Raw genomic sequence first — 16,134 nt, forward strand, 5'->3', positions numbered from 1 at the left:
ATGGGACCTCGGGAGTTCTCCAGTCCAACCTCCAGCTCAAAGCAAGGTCAGGTCATGTAGCTTAGGGCTTTAAAACCTCCAGGGATGGAAGCTGTAAAGCATCCCCAGGCAACCTATTTCAGGTGATGCTCATTATCACGAAAAAGTTTTGCTTTGTGACCAGTCAAACACGAGAGGGAGTTTCTAAGACCTGTATGAGAGCCCTTTCAAGATTTCCTGAACTCAGCTTTACTATTTGCTTCTTGAGATTCCAAACTGGGCCTCCAAAAAGTAAAAACATCTCCACCGAGTTGACTGCAATTTGGAAATAATTCTTCCTATCGAGATTTTTCACATCACATGCGCATCCTTACTGCAGAGCTCTGAGAACTGATCTCTGAAACGCACTTAGAGACCCTCAGCTATAAAGCAATTTATGAGAAGTAAGTATTATAGTAATATTTCTTCAAAGTCTCGCTTTCATTTAAAAAAAAAAAAAAAAAACACACAAGTGTAATTCTTTTTTAATTTGTGGCTTCATTGACACACAAAGTCATTTCGGGTGGGAAGAGAAGCAGAAATGACAAGCGTAGTGTTTGCATAACTGAAAACTAAAGAAGCCTGTTTACATGTAGTTTAACACTCAAAAGAAACTCTGAACAGCTGAAATGCCTTATAAATAGCTCAGACCCAGAGGAAGTGCAAACGTCTGCATTGTGAATTGTAGATCTTAATTACAGACAATGGCTGGTACAGCAAGTAGCACGGAAAAAAAAAAAAGTGAAACAGTTGCACTGTTCATGGTTGGCAATAATTCTTCAGGAAAATATTTACTATCAATCAGTTATGAGAAAAGGGACTCTGCGCTCATAAAACAGCACGTTGCTTCTCATACCAGGACCATTTTGCTTCAGCATAATCTGAATTTAAACAGCTTGTTTCCTGCGGATATAATTTTGGAAATAAATAAAACAAGTCTATCAAAATCTGGAGAATGTGTATGGTAGGGTAGGGTGGGGGAGCAGAAAATCACATTTCTTTCTCAGTCATTTGCAAAAAGGTTATTAGACTGAGGGGAAGCTAAAGGATAAAGACTGTCTTGACCTAAAACAATAAATAAAATAAAAAATTAGAAACTCACAATTAAGGTGAAAGTAGACATATTGCTATGAAGGAAGATTAGCATCGGGTCAAAGCTTTTAGGCAACCCCCTGATTCTGTATTCTGCTTGTGCTGTCCAAATACTGAGAATTCAGTGCTGGACTTCATGTTTTAAAGCACCTTTTGAACATTAACTAACCCTCAGCAATGTCCCTGCAATACAAGGCATTCACACTGCTCTCTTTCACACAGAAGATACCTGGAACAGACACGTAAAACGACACGTATCGATCTCAAGGACTGGCAAGGCTTCAGAAGCACTGGAAAACTGTACGTTATCTGAAGATACACCAACTCAGCAGTGTATCACAGCAGATCTCCGAGCTGGCTGAGTTGTTCATGCAAAGTAAATGCAGGGACACTCAGGAAAGAGGAGCCATCAATCTGTGACATAAAGGGAGTTGAGAGTACAAGAGGGACGCTCTTCAGATCCATTTGTCCTACTGCCAAACTGGAACCCTAAATGTCTCTTTTTTAAAGAGTACTTGCGGTTTCGCCATTGAATTCATATAAAAATTCTGAGCTTGATGTTATTATTATTGTGCAGACTATTCTTATTCTAAAAATTCTGAAGTAGTGATGCAGAAAGAACTCACAAAGGCAAGCAGACTGCAATTACCAGCCCCTTCCACCACTCCCTGCTTTATGGAATCATCCTTTAATGTAGAAGTGTAGCTATAGCTCAGTAACACTATGCATCTTTGAAGAAAATTTCACATAGCATGCTTGAAGTGACAAGCTTTGTTCTGCATTTCTGAATTGACCAGAACATAGCTCTGTTCCCCTATATACTGCAAACAGCACATTACTGCGTGCTTATGCTGAACTTTTCATAAAAGGATCTCAAAAGTATCATGCAGTTAAATCTCACAGCATTCCTGCAAGGAGAGTACGATTCAGTTCCCTTTGTAAAAGGGAGCAAGAAGAGCCATCAAGGCCACAGAGGATAAACTCACAGTGCTGGAAATAAAGAGGACGAACCCTTTCTAGATTCCTAGTTCAATAGTGTAACCATTACAGAATGCAAAGTTTAAAGTACAACAAAGAGCAATCAAGAATTCCCTAAAAGGCACAGCATGCTTCATGCAAAGACCTGAGAAGCCTCTTAATTAGCTGGGACCTTAAGAGGCAGGACCAGTGATCATACAAGGGTAGCAAGGAGTGCTCAGATGCATTTTTCTTTATTTGAGATGAACAAAATTGGAGAAAGACACAGAGAACCTCTCCCAGGTGCTGCTGAGCTCAGATCTAAGCAAAAACCTGGGGATGCTGTGTGCCATTTAAAAAGTGTCTGTGCTGGCTGGTGTGTCGTAGGTTGCCTGTCTCTGGCACATAAAGGAGAGAAATAAATGTACAAAGTGAGAACACTTCCTTGCGTAGCAGATGCAGACAAAGTGGAACTGACTGCATTAGTTAATAAAAAGTAAAGACCTATTTAATGAGCATAGGAAATGGGTTTTGGCTGTACAACCCCATAACATCAACTATACACTAATCTCTTGCTGGGAAAGAAAAGAGCACTTTGAATCAGGAGGTTATTTCCAACATCCAAGGAAGTACAAAATCCAACAGACTCCAAGCGAACAGCAAAACTCAAACCTAAGGCAGCCCACATTATAAAAGGGTGACAAGGCAAGATCTCCTTTTGTAAATGTGAGCATACATAAACCATCCAAAGACTCAGCCAAGGAGAATGGAGACAGTCAGAGCCTCCCTCCCTGCAGAGCAGCGTATGAAGGTCACCACAGAAAGCAAGCGGTCCCAGGCACACAACAGAAGAGGAACTTGTTTGCACACCCAGGAGCATCACGAGAGTCCTAGGGACAGACCAGATGCCAGGGGATTTTTAACTGTAGCCCTCTCTAATTGAGGCTGAAACGCACACCAACACCATTATCTGGCCTGAAGATACTGGCTTACAAAATATGGAATAAACAATGGGAACAGATGCTCATTTGGCCAGTTTTCAATAAGCCTCATTAAAACCAAACACCCTGTCCTTGGAGCTCAGGTTCATGCTACATTTCTACCTTATTTAAGCACCTAGCACAAAATTTCTGAGGAAACCGTCCGCTTGTGGTTGCACACCAGCAGCGTTGTAACAAGAAATCCTCTTGCAAACATTTTGTGCTTTCTAAAAGGGACCGAGCAGGAGGATTTGTGCGTGTGTGTACATATGTAAAAACACAATTAGAAAGTACATTTACTTTTCAAAGACATTAGGTTAAATATACATTGCACTTGTTGATCACTCAAAGGCAATGGGCAGCGACATGCCGAAAGATTAATGGAAGAGCTCCTGAGGATGAAAGAACTGCTGCTACAGATCACGCAGGTGACATCTGTGCACCTAAATATATAGCTTTTAATTTATGATCCCTCCTCTTCAGTCAAAACATGTGCACACTTGAAACAATTTTTATTGTGCCTTATCTGCTTCTAACCACATACGCCCGGGTCCCAACAAGGGAGTTTCAGAGGACAAACATACCAGAAAAGCAAGGCTAAGTACAACATGCAAAGATTAATCAGAACAGGATATTCTATTTTTAAGTGCCTGAATAAAACTAGATAATCCACAGGCTTGCAAATACCACTGAGCACCTGGCTGTGGACAGTCAGTTTGGCATCATACAGATGACTGGGCAGACTAACTCACTAGCACAGAGCTCCTTGAGTGGTTGAAAACCCAGTAACCCTATGCTACTTTGCATACTTGAGAATCTTGTGTGTATATATACACACACACATTCATTTTCCACCATTTTAGAAACAATGCTGAGCTTTGTCAGCTTGGTAGGTTGCACCTGAATGTCCTGTACAGAAGTACTCATTAACAAGAGAGCTTGATGGATGGGCAGTGCTTCAGTCTGAAAAAAAAAAGATATCTCAATATTGATGTGCATGGCCTCAAGAGAAACGAAAAATCATTCTTTGAACAGACTTCAGAAGCATCAAACACATGATCAGCAAATGGCATTAATGTAATCATAGCAGAACACAGTTTTCTTTGCTTGCAAGTAGATGCAGAATCAGAAATCCTGTTTTCAGAAAAAAAACTCGTCTCTTGCAGACTGACAGCTCTGACAAGGACACGACAGCACTCACTGTGATTCCCACTCAGGGCTGATGCTGCACTGCAGAATCAGAAAAGGTGAATCATAATTCCCAAAGTAATCCTTTCTGCCTTCCACTGCTGGTTTTAAACAAAAATAAATTAATGAAAACCCTATAATACTTTTGGAAAAGTGCTGCAGATAAAGCAACCCACGCTCATGCTTTCCAGCATTCACCCCCCTGACAAAACATTTTAATGTCCAAAGCCCTAAGACACATCAATCATGGAGGATAAAACTCGCCATGTGCGTAAGGCTAGGAGAAGGCCTCTGAACTCCTTAAATCCCGTTTAAGCCCTGCACCGAGGGAACATTTAACAGTTGTGCCATTTGCCTATGCCATCACTGAGCCATCTGCATCCAGCTAACTGGATTTTTAAATGCTTCAACACTTCTGGAATGTGAAATTTCTTAGAACCTATTTCACTTTGGTTTGTAGTTTAGAAGGCAAGGGGAAGGGGCGTAACAGGATAATAGGGGAAATATATCCCCAGAAAAGTCCTTATTTTTATTTCATAAGGACTATATATAAGGATATATATATATATATCATATAGCATATACAGTCTGCATAGCCATATAGCAGTATATACAGTAGGTATGACTATACACATCATCATAAAGCACATAGATGTAATACTTAAGGACATACACCTTTCCATGACTGTTCAAATTCATCCCAATAACATGAAAGAAGTCCTCCTGTTCCTACCTCCAACCCTAACCCTATCTCTTACCATGATCCCCACTGAACACGATGCTTTAGGAGAGTCTATTATATGGGGCATTAGGATGTTAAAGGTGTATCATTTAAGTTAAAAGAGGCATGACTTAAATGAGCTGTACTTCTTGCACATCCTTGCTCCTTAGTAAGGTGATCAGGTCCAAAAAGACCCTGTGCTGTGAAGGACATGGGGTTGAGTGGGTTTGCTCTAGCTAGCTTGCTGTGAACTGCTTGTGGCATCAAAATAGTGCTATATGCTTATATGCTATATGTGCTTCACCCACTTTGCATCATAAAGGTCCTTAGAAAGCAATGTGCAATACCATTGATCTTAAGCTAGGAATGAAGGTTTGGGTATTAAATATTACCACGTTGTAGCAGGGCTGGTAGCCTCCCTCTGAAGTGCCTTCTCACTGGAAGGCAACCTTGCATGTCAAGCACAGTTTACAAGTGCTAAGCCACCTGCATGCACCACGATAAACTCATGATGGCCAATTCACTGTCAGAAAACAAAGATAACGAAGCATCCACATTTCACCAGAAAAATCCCAAAGCAAAGATTTAGCTGGGAGAATATCTTAAAGGTCAATACAAAAATGGGTCCCAAAGGGACAAGGCGCCTTCAGAGTATGAAACACAAAAGGGTCTTCAAGAAAATCAAGGAACTGAAAAAATGAAAGAGAAAACAGGCTTTCAAGTGGTCAGGTTGTGGTGACAGAGGAGCAACAAAATGCCAGCTGGTTTCAGTAACAGATGGCTGAGTGCACTGATCTGTCCTGCATGCCCATTCTAAACTTCCTTTCAGTGGAAATACGAAGCTTATACAAGGCTAAGCAGATCCTTCACACAGCCTTTTTATACTTATTGCATCATGGTTCAAACGTTTTCCACCCACAAACAACCCTGCATGTATCCTATTTTACTGCAGTTATGCTAAATTTTAAGAAAAGAGGGTGGCTGCTGGCACCTCGTTTGTTCTGATCATATCTACCACAATTCTCAAGGAATGTCTTTTCTCTGATGCATTCAGATACCCATTTTCTTACTGCTCTAACTGCCGTATCGCCCTCCTCCCCCTCCCCTAAACATGATATAAAGAGTTCTCATGAAATATTTTAGCATGTATCTGGATCATTTATCATTTGAAGTTGCCACAGCTAATTACATGGCAGGAATAGGTCATGCCACTGGAAAAGCCTATTACTTGTAGAGCAGAATGAACCCTTCAGTCCCAGATAGCTCAGGACTCGAGTAATCATTCCCACCAGAGGGAAACAGCACATCTCAAAACTCTGCATTGAAGGACAGCAAAGCCTACCCCAAATAATTAAATACTTTAAATACTTACTATTTAAATACTTTTTCAAAGTGTAATTTTTAACAAGAACTTTTCTTTGATTAACAATGAACAATATGATCAAAAACTTTCCAAACCAAAGACGTTCTTTTACTTACTTTGGCCACACAATTTTCAGTCTTCATAGCCGTGCTTCCTAGACACACCGTTTCCTGGTTTAAGCACAGTCTGGCACAGCTGTTGTAGGTCTGCAGAAAGATTAAAATGGTTATGAATAGAAGAACACAATTTTCTTTCAGGCACCACATTTTTGGCACGAGAACCCACAACAGTGCTACCGTATTTCCTTTTTCCTAAGGTGTAAAAGTTTCAAACGAAAATAAACCAATCTGCAGCAAAAACCTCTGTTGAGGGCATGCATGTTCTCTGGGAAGCGATGCACAGTTTTATAGTTCTGAGATACACAGATTGAAGAAATTTTTCTCCTCTTTTCCTCTGAGAAAGGGAAAAAAAAATCTTATCTCAGTCTTTGAACAGCTAAAGCAAGGCGATTTCTGTACACTCGTTACCAAAGCACAAGGCAGATGTTAATAAACATCTCCTGTCTTTATCGGGTAAAAATACATAGGGAGAGTACAAAGGGTTATAATGAGAAGTGAAAAAAAGGCAGAGCACATCTCACTTGTATTTCATTTCACCCATTTTGGGAAATTTGCTCTTCTGAACCAGAATGACTTTATCTTAACCCATACCCTGCCCTGCACAGGGGATGTTCAGGCGGGAGTCTTTGCCAAGCACATTGCTCAGAGTCCCTTTTTTAAGGGCAGTACTTATTAAGAGTGCCTAAAATCAAACTTTGGATGACTAGACTATTTAAATTAAGATGCCTGAAGAACTCAGGAGTTTCTAGTGGAGGCTTTCCCTGACCTGTTTTCAACACCATTTCAACAACTACTTGATGAAGCTCAAATTTGTTTTAGGAGGAGGAAGAGGAGAGTAGCACTTAAGATCTCCAGTAATGGATAAAAAAACAGGCCTGGCTGGACAAAGTACAGCCAGCAGCAGCACCCAACAGAGCAGAGGAACAGGCTGCCAAGGATATCAGGAACAAGAACACAGAGAGATTAAAGGGAGGTTATGCTAAGCAATAGGAGGTACGTTCAGAAACGCGGTGTTCCCGACGCAGCCTCCAGCTCAGAAGGATGGCAAGCACCAACCGATGGGAACTGGGTGCCTGTAACCACAGCAAGCATCACACATTATCCACCTGAGTTTTTCTGATCCTCACATCGTTACTGCCCACACTGGATAAACAGTTTACTGTTTCAGGTTGATCTGTACTGGTCTGGCACAGTACAGACGCTCCTGGGGACATTCAGGGATTCAAAGTCCCTTCCACTGGACTTCTTCACAGACCCCCTTCAAACAACATCATGAAACAGAAACAAAAAAGGAGGACAACAACAACAAAAAAAAACACACTTATTTTCTCCACTGCTCCAGCAGTTTACGTTTTATTTCCCCGTGAGCTCCCTAACCAGAAAATTGCCAGTGACAGACAGGAATGCAGAGTACCCCGGCTCCAGCGGATCTCCTTACAAGCCCTAACACTGCTATCTGCTGCGACTGGCAGCCAGCTAGCAATTTCTGACTCCGGATCCAGAAGGAGAGCCTGAAAAATTCAAACACACGAAGCCTGTCAGAGCGCCGTGTGGCCGAACAGAGCGCATCTTTCAGCAGGGGGGGGTTCGGTTCAAAGCGGGATTAGGCCACAAGCAAACAGAAGTCTGAGGGACTCAACGCAGCCTCTCGCAAATATTTGCCAACGTCATAAAACCATCACTCTGGTATGCACAGCACTTTTTCTTCAGAAGAAAGCTCGGGGTAGCATAAACTACATTAAATTGTGGCTTAGATGCAGCAGCTCAGATATACATATACAGATATTTCTCTCAGATATACAAATGGGAAAGAGTGGAGAATCCAAACACACTATTTAAAATAATACAGGCTGAATCTATAAAAAAAAAGAAGAGAACTTTATGAGAAGGAAGCTCACCACACTACTACTCAAAAGCTGGATGCACATCAGAATATAGACAAATAAATATTCCATCGTATTGCTTTATTTTTCTTTATTTTCATTATTTAAAGCAGCTAAAAGGAAACAGTTCATAGAGCAGGCAGTGAACTTCTGGAACTTGCTGCCACAGGATGCCATAGAGAGAAACAACATCAGCAAGTGGAAAGGGGGATTAAACGAACTCAGGAACAGCACGTCCATGGAGTATTTGGCAGGGATATCCCCTGGAGCAACAGCTGTAGGGGCTGCATGAGCAGGAGGGGAATGGAGAGCAGAGAGAGGCCAGACCTCCTTGCTCTCACTATATAGCATCTCCCACCGACAGTGCAGATGGACCTGGGCATTCCCATATTAACACCTTCTGCCCTTGGACCACTAGCCAGTGATATTTAAATCTCTCCTTCCCAAATTTTTCAGCCACGGAAGTGAGACAAGAACTTACTTTTATTGTGAGAGCCAACTTTTGTACAGTAATTTTGTTATGTAAAGACCTACGTAAGCACCAAATTACCAATCATTTAGTCCTTCAGCAGCTCTTTGTTTCCCAATAAAAGTAGTAGGGAAAAAAAAGAAAATTAAAAGGAGTGTGTATAATGGAATCAACCCATTGGGATGCAGATTTGAGAATAAAACACACAAACAGCAATCATCAGCTTAACGTCCCTTACTATGTTTGTACAGTTCTCCTGTTCTTTTCATACTCTCAGAGAAGAATGCATTACTAGCTACGTGTGATGAATAAAGGAGATACAGAAGATGCACGTTCTATAATTCAGCCAAAAAACTTCAAGCAAAAATGCAGAAGTCAAGTTCTCCCTTACCGTCTGGGAGGGGGGGAAAGAGGTCATGTCACTCTACTTAGTAGGTCTCAAAGGAAATCTATTGATAATGTGGAAAAGATGCTGCATTTGGCTCATGAAGTCCAGCCATGAGAAGCTGGAAGAATATAGCGTGGAGGTTGTCTTCTACTGTTTCTCTGCAGGCAGCAATAAGACACCAGATCACTGCTGCACATGGAGATGTGGTTTCACCTGGTATGGTTGTATTGTGTCTGTACACTAACAGCTACAAGTGAAAAAGACAAAACTGGAAGCAGAATGACTGTCGTATCATGAAATAATACTGCAGAGCCCTACGTTTAGGTGTAGCATTGGATGGTGCCTCACGTTACACTGCAACACCAGAGCACCTCCTTTCATCAGCTCCGATGACTATGGGAACACTGACTAATCTGGAAGAAAAACACAAAAATCAAAACCAGAACCAAGTCACAGAAAAGCAGATTTCTCAGCTCACCTTTACAGCTCGACCCTTTTATGAATCTCATCTAACTTGCGCCAAAACCGTTCGAGTTTCTCCTCACCTTTCATCAAGATAAGAGGCTTCTTCACCAAGGAGAAGCAGGCTGAAGTGGTAGCCTGGTTCAACGCCACAGGCAGATAGCTTTGCGTTGGAGTGCTTTAATATGTTTTTATATTGCATATAAAGCATGCAAACATAAACCAGTTTGGGGAAAACTACCCTCTTTGTGGAAGCCGGCTGTAATTCTGAACAAGTTTTCAATTTTCGCACTGCTGCCAGGGTAAAACATTTTAAAGAGTTTAATTTTTACAGAGGCTTCAATGACACGAGATTATCTAACAAAGTAATGGTTAATCAATAGAGGGTTTAGTTGTCAGGTGAAACATATAACACACTAAAAGGGATTGATTGCAAGGCTCCTCCTTATTTACTAGGAGGTATATATTTAAAATGACACAAACTTGTTACCGAGCTGCATTCCTTTAACCTTGCAAAAGCCGTTTGAGAACAGTGTTAAGCAGCCCTATAGCAAAACAAGCTCTAATGAAAAAAAAAAAAAAAATCCTACAGATATATGGCAACCCCAAATCATGTCAGAAGCAGGGGAACCACAAAGCTGTATTCACTCGCAGCCAAAGGCTTAAAATGCCACAGAGACGCTCGCCTATAGTTCACTAAAGATAGAGCTGTATCCGATCTCATTCCGTAAGTGTCTTTGGTTACATTTTTCTTTTTAAAGAAAGTGCGATCCTGCTCTTTGACACAAACACGTAAACATTTCTCCTTGTGTCGGCTGTGGATGAATGCTCAATGCCAACCTGAAGCCTCCGACCCAAGGCAGCGCTGCGTGTGCAGCTTTTCTGCCAACTGCAATCCATTTCTTCGGCCATTTATCCAGCGAATCCCCAGTCCCTGAACAAAACTCCACTTTTTAATAGAAGCTGCAGCCCATGAGCTCAATAAGATTTTTCTCCCCCCCCCAATAGTTAATAATTACATGATTTATCAGAGAAAGATAACACTAATAAAAACGCAGCAAAAAGACAAAACCCATACCCTCCCTTCAAGTCATTTTCAGGGAAAAGATTATTAAACTGTTCTTTTTGAACAAGGGCTTTTGTAGCTAAGCACAAATTGCCAAACGGTTAGAAAAAAAGTTATTAGACTCCGAAGGATTCAGCAGAAGTGGGAAGTTATATAAACAAATCACTCCAGCAGATTTGGAAAGATCGCTTTCATCTTACTTAGAGTCTTAGGAGACTTGCATTAATTACCCTTTAAAGGTCTTTCACATGGACTATTTAAAATAAATGCAATTTATTTATTTATTTCAAATGAGGTGCTTCTTCTGAAAGAATTAAGTAATCTCAGCAAATTTAAAAACGTTTTTATAAACAGGTAATTAAAAAGAAGACTAGAATTAAGCCAAGCTGTAAAACATTCCCCATGATTCGCTGCAATTATTTTCTTAAGACTAAATTTTTGTTATCTGGAGCCCAGTCTTTGGGAAGGGTAGCCTCCACAAAAAAAGCCATAAGACATAATAAAGACCAGCCAAACAAAAAAACTAGATCATTCACAGCATTTTCCCTAAAGCACAGTTTGTCATATTGCAATTACACCTTGCCTACTGTGAAAGCCAGAGTCCTTAATATTGCCACTAGAGGGAAGAAGTGTCTCAACACATGGCAATGGTAGTTGGGGAGTGGGTTTTTTGAGCAATTACCATAACAAAGCTCCCTTGGCTGTGTGTACCTTCTAATTACTCAGTACAATTAAAATGACTTACCTAAAACAAACAGGGAAAAAAAAGAAAAAGCCCCTAAAACAAAAAAACCTCAAGATACAAACAATACGCCTTACTCCAATCTGCCTGGTATCTGAAATTGCATTAAAGCTGGAGATCTTTTTTTCCTCATCCATCAATGCATAAGGGCAAAGAGGGGGGGGGGAGTGCCACAATGCCCAGCCACCACAGGGTTGTTCAGCCAAGTAAAAGCACGAAAACAAACAAAAACAAAGAGCAAAGAGAACTCCGTCTCTTGTTAAAATAACGAAGAAAAAAAGAAAGGAGGAAATGTCGTGGTATTTAGCCATCTGGTAGCTGCTTGAAAACAAATTGTCCTCAAAAGAGCAGAAATACAGTATGTCTTCTCTCAGTTCACTGGCTTATGAATCAGACTTTTTTTTTTTTTTAATAGGGACACAGCAATATTAGACTTCAGTGCTGCTGCTGCTTTCCCTCGCCTCTTGTGCCACCGTGCCAAACTGGCCATCCCCGCCTGAACCCTTGTTCCAACTGGGAGGCCGCACTCGCAGTCTTTCAGGGCACAATCTCGTTGGCCCCATTGTTCAAAATCCCTCCGGATTCTTCTTTTCCCCGCCAGCCACTCTCTGGTTTTTCAACCCTTAAATCTTTCATTTTATAAGGCGCGTCATTAAGGGAAGATGGCAGCCGAGCGATTTTTCTTCCCATTGACAATTTGTGACATTTCTCCAGCAGCGTGCAAGGTGTTGAAAACCTGGCAGCTGTTACCTCCCGGGATGAAGCTCCTTTTTTATCCTCCCTTGACAGTTTAACTCAATGGGTCAGCACCTTTAAAGACTGCAAAGTACCACTGAAGTGGATGGAGGCTTGAATTACTGCTCCCTCCCTAATCAATGTAAACCCTCACTGCAGGTGAAACTCTTCATCTATAGAGGTGCATGGGGGAGGAAAATGTAATGCCCTGAGCCAGATGGTTTTCATCTTGTTTTTTAAAGAAGAAAGGAACAAGCTAACAAGGGGACAGCTACTTTGTTAGCTTCTTGGCCTCTCTCATGGCTTCGGATCCCCAGGGTTCCAGCCACACAAGAGAAAGAATACAGAAAAACATAAACACTTAAAGAAATATAACTAGGGGGCTGGCAACACGCTGCTTTCAAAGAGTTGAGAGCCCTGTTCAGCGCTTTATTTATCACTGCCCACGTTCTTCGGATGGTAAGTGGACACGGACACAAAGGGCAGGGGGGAGTAGACAACACTCGCAATTTACTCAATTACAGAGGAATGCAGAAATGCAGCAGGGTGACAGATTCCTATTAGCACGACTGCTGAAAGAGCCCAGTGGCCTTTCTGCCACGAGGCAGCATTCCCATTGTAACTCAGGCTCCAGCACAACCCAGGTTGGTTTGGTTTTTAACAGGCATGAAGAGCTACGGAGGGATGGAAATGGATTTTTTTTTCTCTTTTCTTTGAGATGAAATACATATATATATATGTGTGTATATATATATATATATAAAATATTTTATATATTATTTATTATTATTATTATTTATTTATATATTATTTATTTATATATATATATATATATATACAGTGTAAAAGAAGAGCTAACCCTGCGAGCATTACAGACCTGGTACGTACGTCCTCGACATCTCCCTTGGGGAAGGGAGGAGGCTGAAGCCCCTCACTCCGTGCAACCATCCCTATTCAGGGGGACAGCAGAAACACTTCTGGAGAACTTCGGTGTGTGCCCGGAGAAGAGCCCCAGGCAGCGGGATGAGGCCGCTGCTGCCAGCAAACAGCTTTTTGTCTGTGCTTTGCTTTGCCCTACCTTCTCTGCCTGCTTTCTGCTTCTTCCAGTTGGCTCGTGTATTGACTCCAAACCCTTACGAGCAGCGTGCCTCTACTTTAACACCGCAACAGCGCCTAGAGCACGTTTGAGGTGCCAGCACCTCCCCACGAGGCCACCTTCGCCTCGGCTTCCCCCCGCAGAACAAACCGAAAGGCACTTCATTATTGCTCGGCTGAAGAGAAGGGAGGGCAGGGTTTTAAACAAGCTGCATTGTGGCCGTCTTCTTTAAAAACCAGCGGGGTAATCAAGTTCAGGGCAGCCCCGGACAGCTGCCCTGTGACCTATTCATGTTGACCCCCGCTATTCATCACTTTCCTCAGGACTATGAGGGCAAGCTCCCGGGGAGTGACCACCACAATAGACAGATACGAGCCAACAATAATACGGTTCCTGCAAAAAAAAAAAAAAAAAAAAAGGCAAAAAACAGATGGCACCGCAATAAATTTACAAATCTGCATTCATGGCTCTGTTAAAAACACCCAGAAGCTAAAAGGCTGGAGGGGCCCCCAGAGAGCTTCCCCTGCCCGGTTTCTAAAGGCCGGCTCTCTCCCCAAGACTATTGAGCTCGTGTTCTTCATAAATGAAGAATGGAGACATAGCCCTTAAAATAACAAATGCCTGACCTAATCAATCTAGTGTTTGGGCCTAACACTAACTGATAGGCACTGAAAACTAATTATGTTTTTTGGCAAGGAAGTTGAATTAAAATGGAAACACACAGGTTAAAAAGGCACTGAAGCATTTGCGAGTCCCTTTGAAAGGGCGGCACACACACACACACACACACACACACACACGCTCACACGCAGGGCTTGAAACAGGAACCTGATTCAATAACTCATGCATTTATTTTTAAAATGAATCAGATTAGTCCCATGTGTGACCTGCCGGTCCATCTGTATGAGCCGGACTTAATGGGCACTCTTCTCACGCTTACTTCAGTTTGAAGTATGAGAGAGATAAATTTAGTTTAATTTTCAACAGATCAAGCTATCCATTTTCCAAATGGACCATCTGGATCAGCCTATTAAAATTAATTTATAACTTTGCAGTGTGAAAATTCGTTTGTTAGCTTAAATAAAGTTGCCAAAAACTTTTGCCACTTGTCATTGTTTTTTCTGACGTCTGTTTTCATACTGTGATTTTCAGTTTTCCCCTTCAAAATTTAATTTTGTCAGATCGAGCACTCAACAAGAACTGAACATTTGCATCCGTACTTCCAAATCTGTCATAGCTTAGATCTTTTTACTCTTCCAGCTCAGTGTCAAGTTCATTGCCTGTTCCTGTTTCCTTTCCCAGTGCTGATCTCCGCATCTCTTCTGCCTTGCTGCCCCTCACCAACCTCTGAGCAGCCGTGCCTCTTCCTGCCAGCACGCTAAGGACACGGCTCCACTTGTTGAGACTTCTGAAGATATCCTCCTACAAAAGCCATTACAGTCAACAGAAAAATTACATTTCTTCTAGAGAGGTCCATCGCACTAAGTTATGGGGGTCTTCAGCCTCTGCTTACAACTTCAGAAGCCTAAGTAACCATCGCACCTTTTTATTACCTCCATCTTCTACTACATCTGTTCCACAAACCTACCTGAGGAAACATTTATGGCCCTGGCTAATGCCTAACTAATCAAAAATGACTAAATACATGGACAATTTCACTAGAAAGGCAGTTTAAGCAGACGGACTTCCCCCTCTCTCCACACATACACATTCAATTCTTCTGCGCAGGTAGGTCCACGTTTCCCAATAATGAAATTTTAACAGCAGTGTCTTAAGGGAGGGACAGAAAATATGAAGTCGTACACTCAATATTTACCAAGTTAGCATCTTTCCACTAAGGTACTAGTACCGCACTCAGCACTTTTTGAGTATTACTGCTTTGACAGCATTTGCAGGACAGATCTTTTTGGTTTTACAAAATATGCGCAGATGTGAGACAGGGTAATCACTCCTTCCTCTAGGAGATGCAGATCTTTCCATTAAGCATCACTTTTACTCATTGATTAGGAAGGAAAAAAGCACATGTATCTGTGTCTGATTTCTTCCTCTACAGTTGGAAAATTCCCAACTTGTTCTTGTCCATCATTAATAGGGAAAAAGGAGCAATATGAGCTTCCAAAATGCTTTGATAGTTTCTATCGATGCCTACACAAAGAATCTAAATTCCTTCTACAACACGCGCAAAATCTCGGGCAACCACCTCATGTGATATAGACAAGAAGGTACTTGCTTTAAGGCTACAGCTTGAACTTATCCACAAACACTGTTCTCAACACCTAAGGCACCATATAGCTACCAGAAGACCCAAGGATTTTGGCCACACTGAAGACTGGGCATAAAGATGAAAGCTCTGATGCATCTCAACGATATCCTGAAACACAGCTAATCACTTTGCTGTGAACAATGTCATTTTTTGACGAACTGGTAAGAAATTTGCTTTACTATACATAAAAGGCTGAGATATTATGGTTTAGCAGCCCACTCTTTATCTTTTCTACCCACTAGGCATATACATGAATGTAGAAGAGAATATTGGTCATTTTTCAGGTTATTAACCCGGACAACACCTCCAAGAAAATCCACCTTCAAGGGTAATGGAAAACTTAATTGTTCTAGAATGCTTTGAAATTCCTGAACACAGGATCTGAAGCAAGACAAAACATACTACAAACAAGGCAGGAACAAGAACAGAAGAAAAGGCTGAAGATGAATACCAACTGGAAAAAGGTAAAACTGGAGAGCAGAAGTCTGGATTTCCTTAGAAAGAGTCACTGACTCTCCTGGAAGGTAAATCCATGTGTCTGATTTTCCTGGGCATACTGTGACTAGCTCAGACTTCAAGGGAGAAAAGAAAG

At 41.5% G+C, this 16,134-nt stretch overlaps 1 protein-coding gene and 1 long non-coding RNA gene across 21 annotated transcripts in view; one reads left to right on the top strand and one right to left on the bottom strand.

Annotated features, from left to right (window-relative positions):
- BTRC (beta-transducin repeat containing E3 ubiquitin protein ligase) overlaps positions 1 to 16,134 on the bottom strand; it is a 118,193-nt gene that overhangs the window by 53,550 nt on the left and 48,509 nt on the right. For all 20 annotated transcript variants that reach the window (XR_005266581.2, XR_005266580.2, XR_011810090.1 and 17 more), the window contains one exon: positions 6,436 to 6,525. Coding sequence is in view for 17 of the 20 variants with exons in the window: in XM_038180960.2 (XP_038036888.1) it covers positions 6,436 to 6,525 (90 nt within the window). In the remaining 3 variants the exon portion in view is untranslated. The remainder of the gene's footprint in view (positions 1 to 6,435; positions 6,526 to 16,134) is intronic.
- LOC113844061 (uncharacterized) lies at positions 12,212 to 14,907 on the top strand. Its single transcript, XR_003498199.3, has 2 exons — positions 12,212 to 12,642; positions 13,025 to 14,907. It is a non-coding gene; the product is annotated as an uncharacterized lncRNA (long non-coding RNA).

This window comes from Anas platyrhynchos, chromosome 6 (assembly GCF_047663525.1).
Source record: "Anas platyrhynchos isolate ZD024472 breed Pekin duck chromosome 6, IASCAAS_PekinDuck_T2T, whole genome shotgun sequence".
In the NCBI taxonomy this organism is placed as follows: domain Eukaryota; kingdom Metazoa; phylum Chordata; class Aves; order Anseriformes; family Anatidae; genus Anas; species Anas platyrhynchos.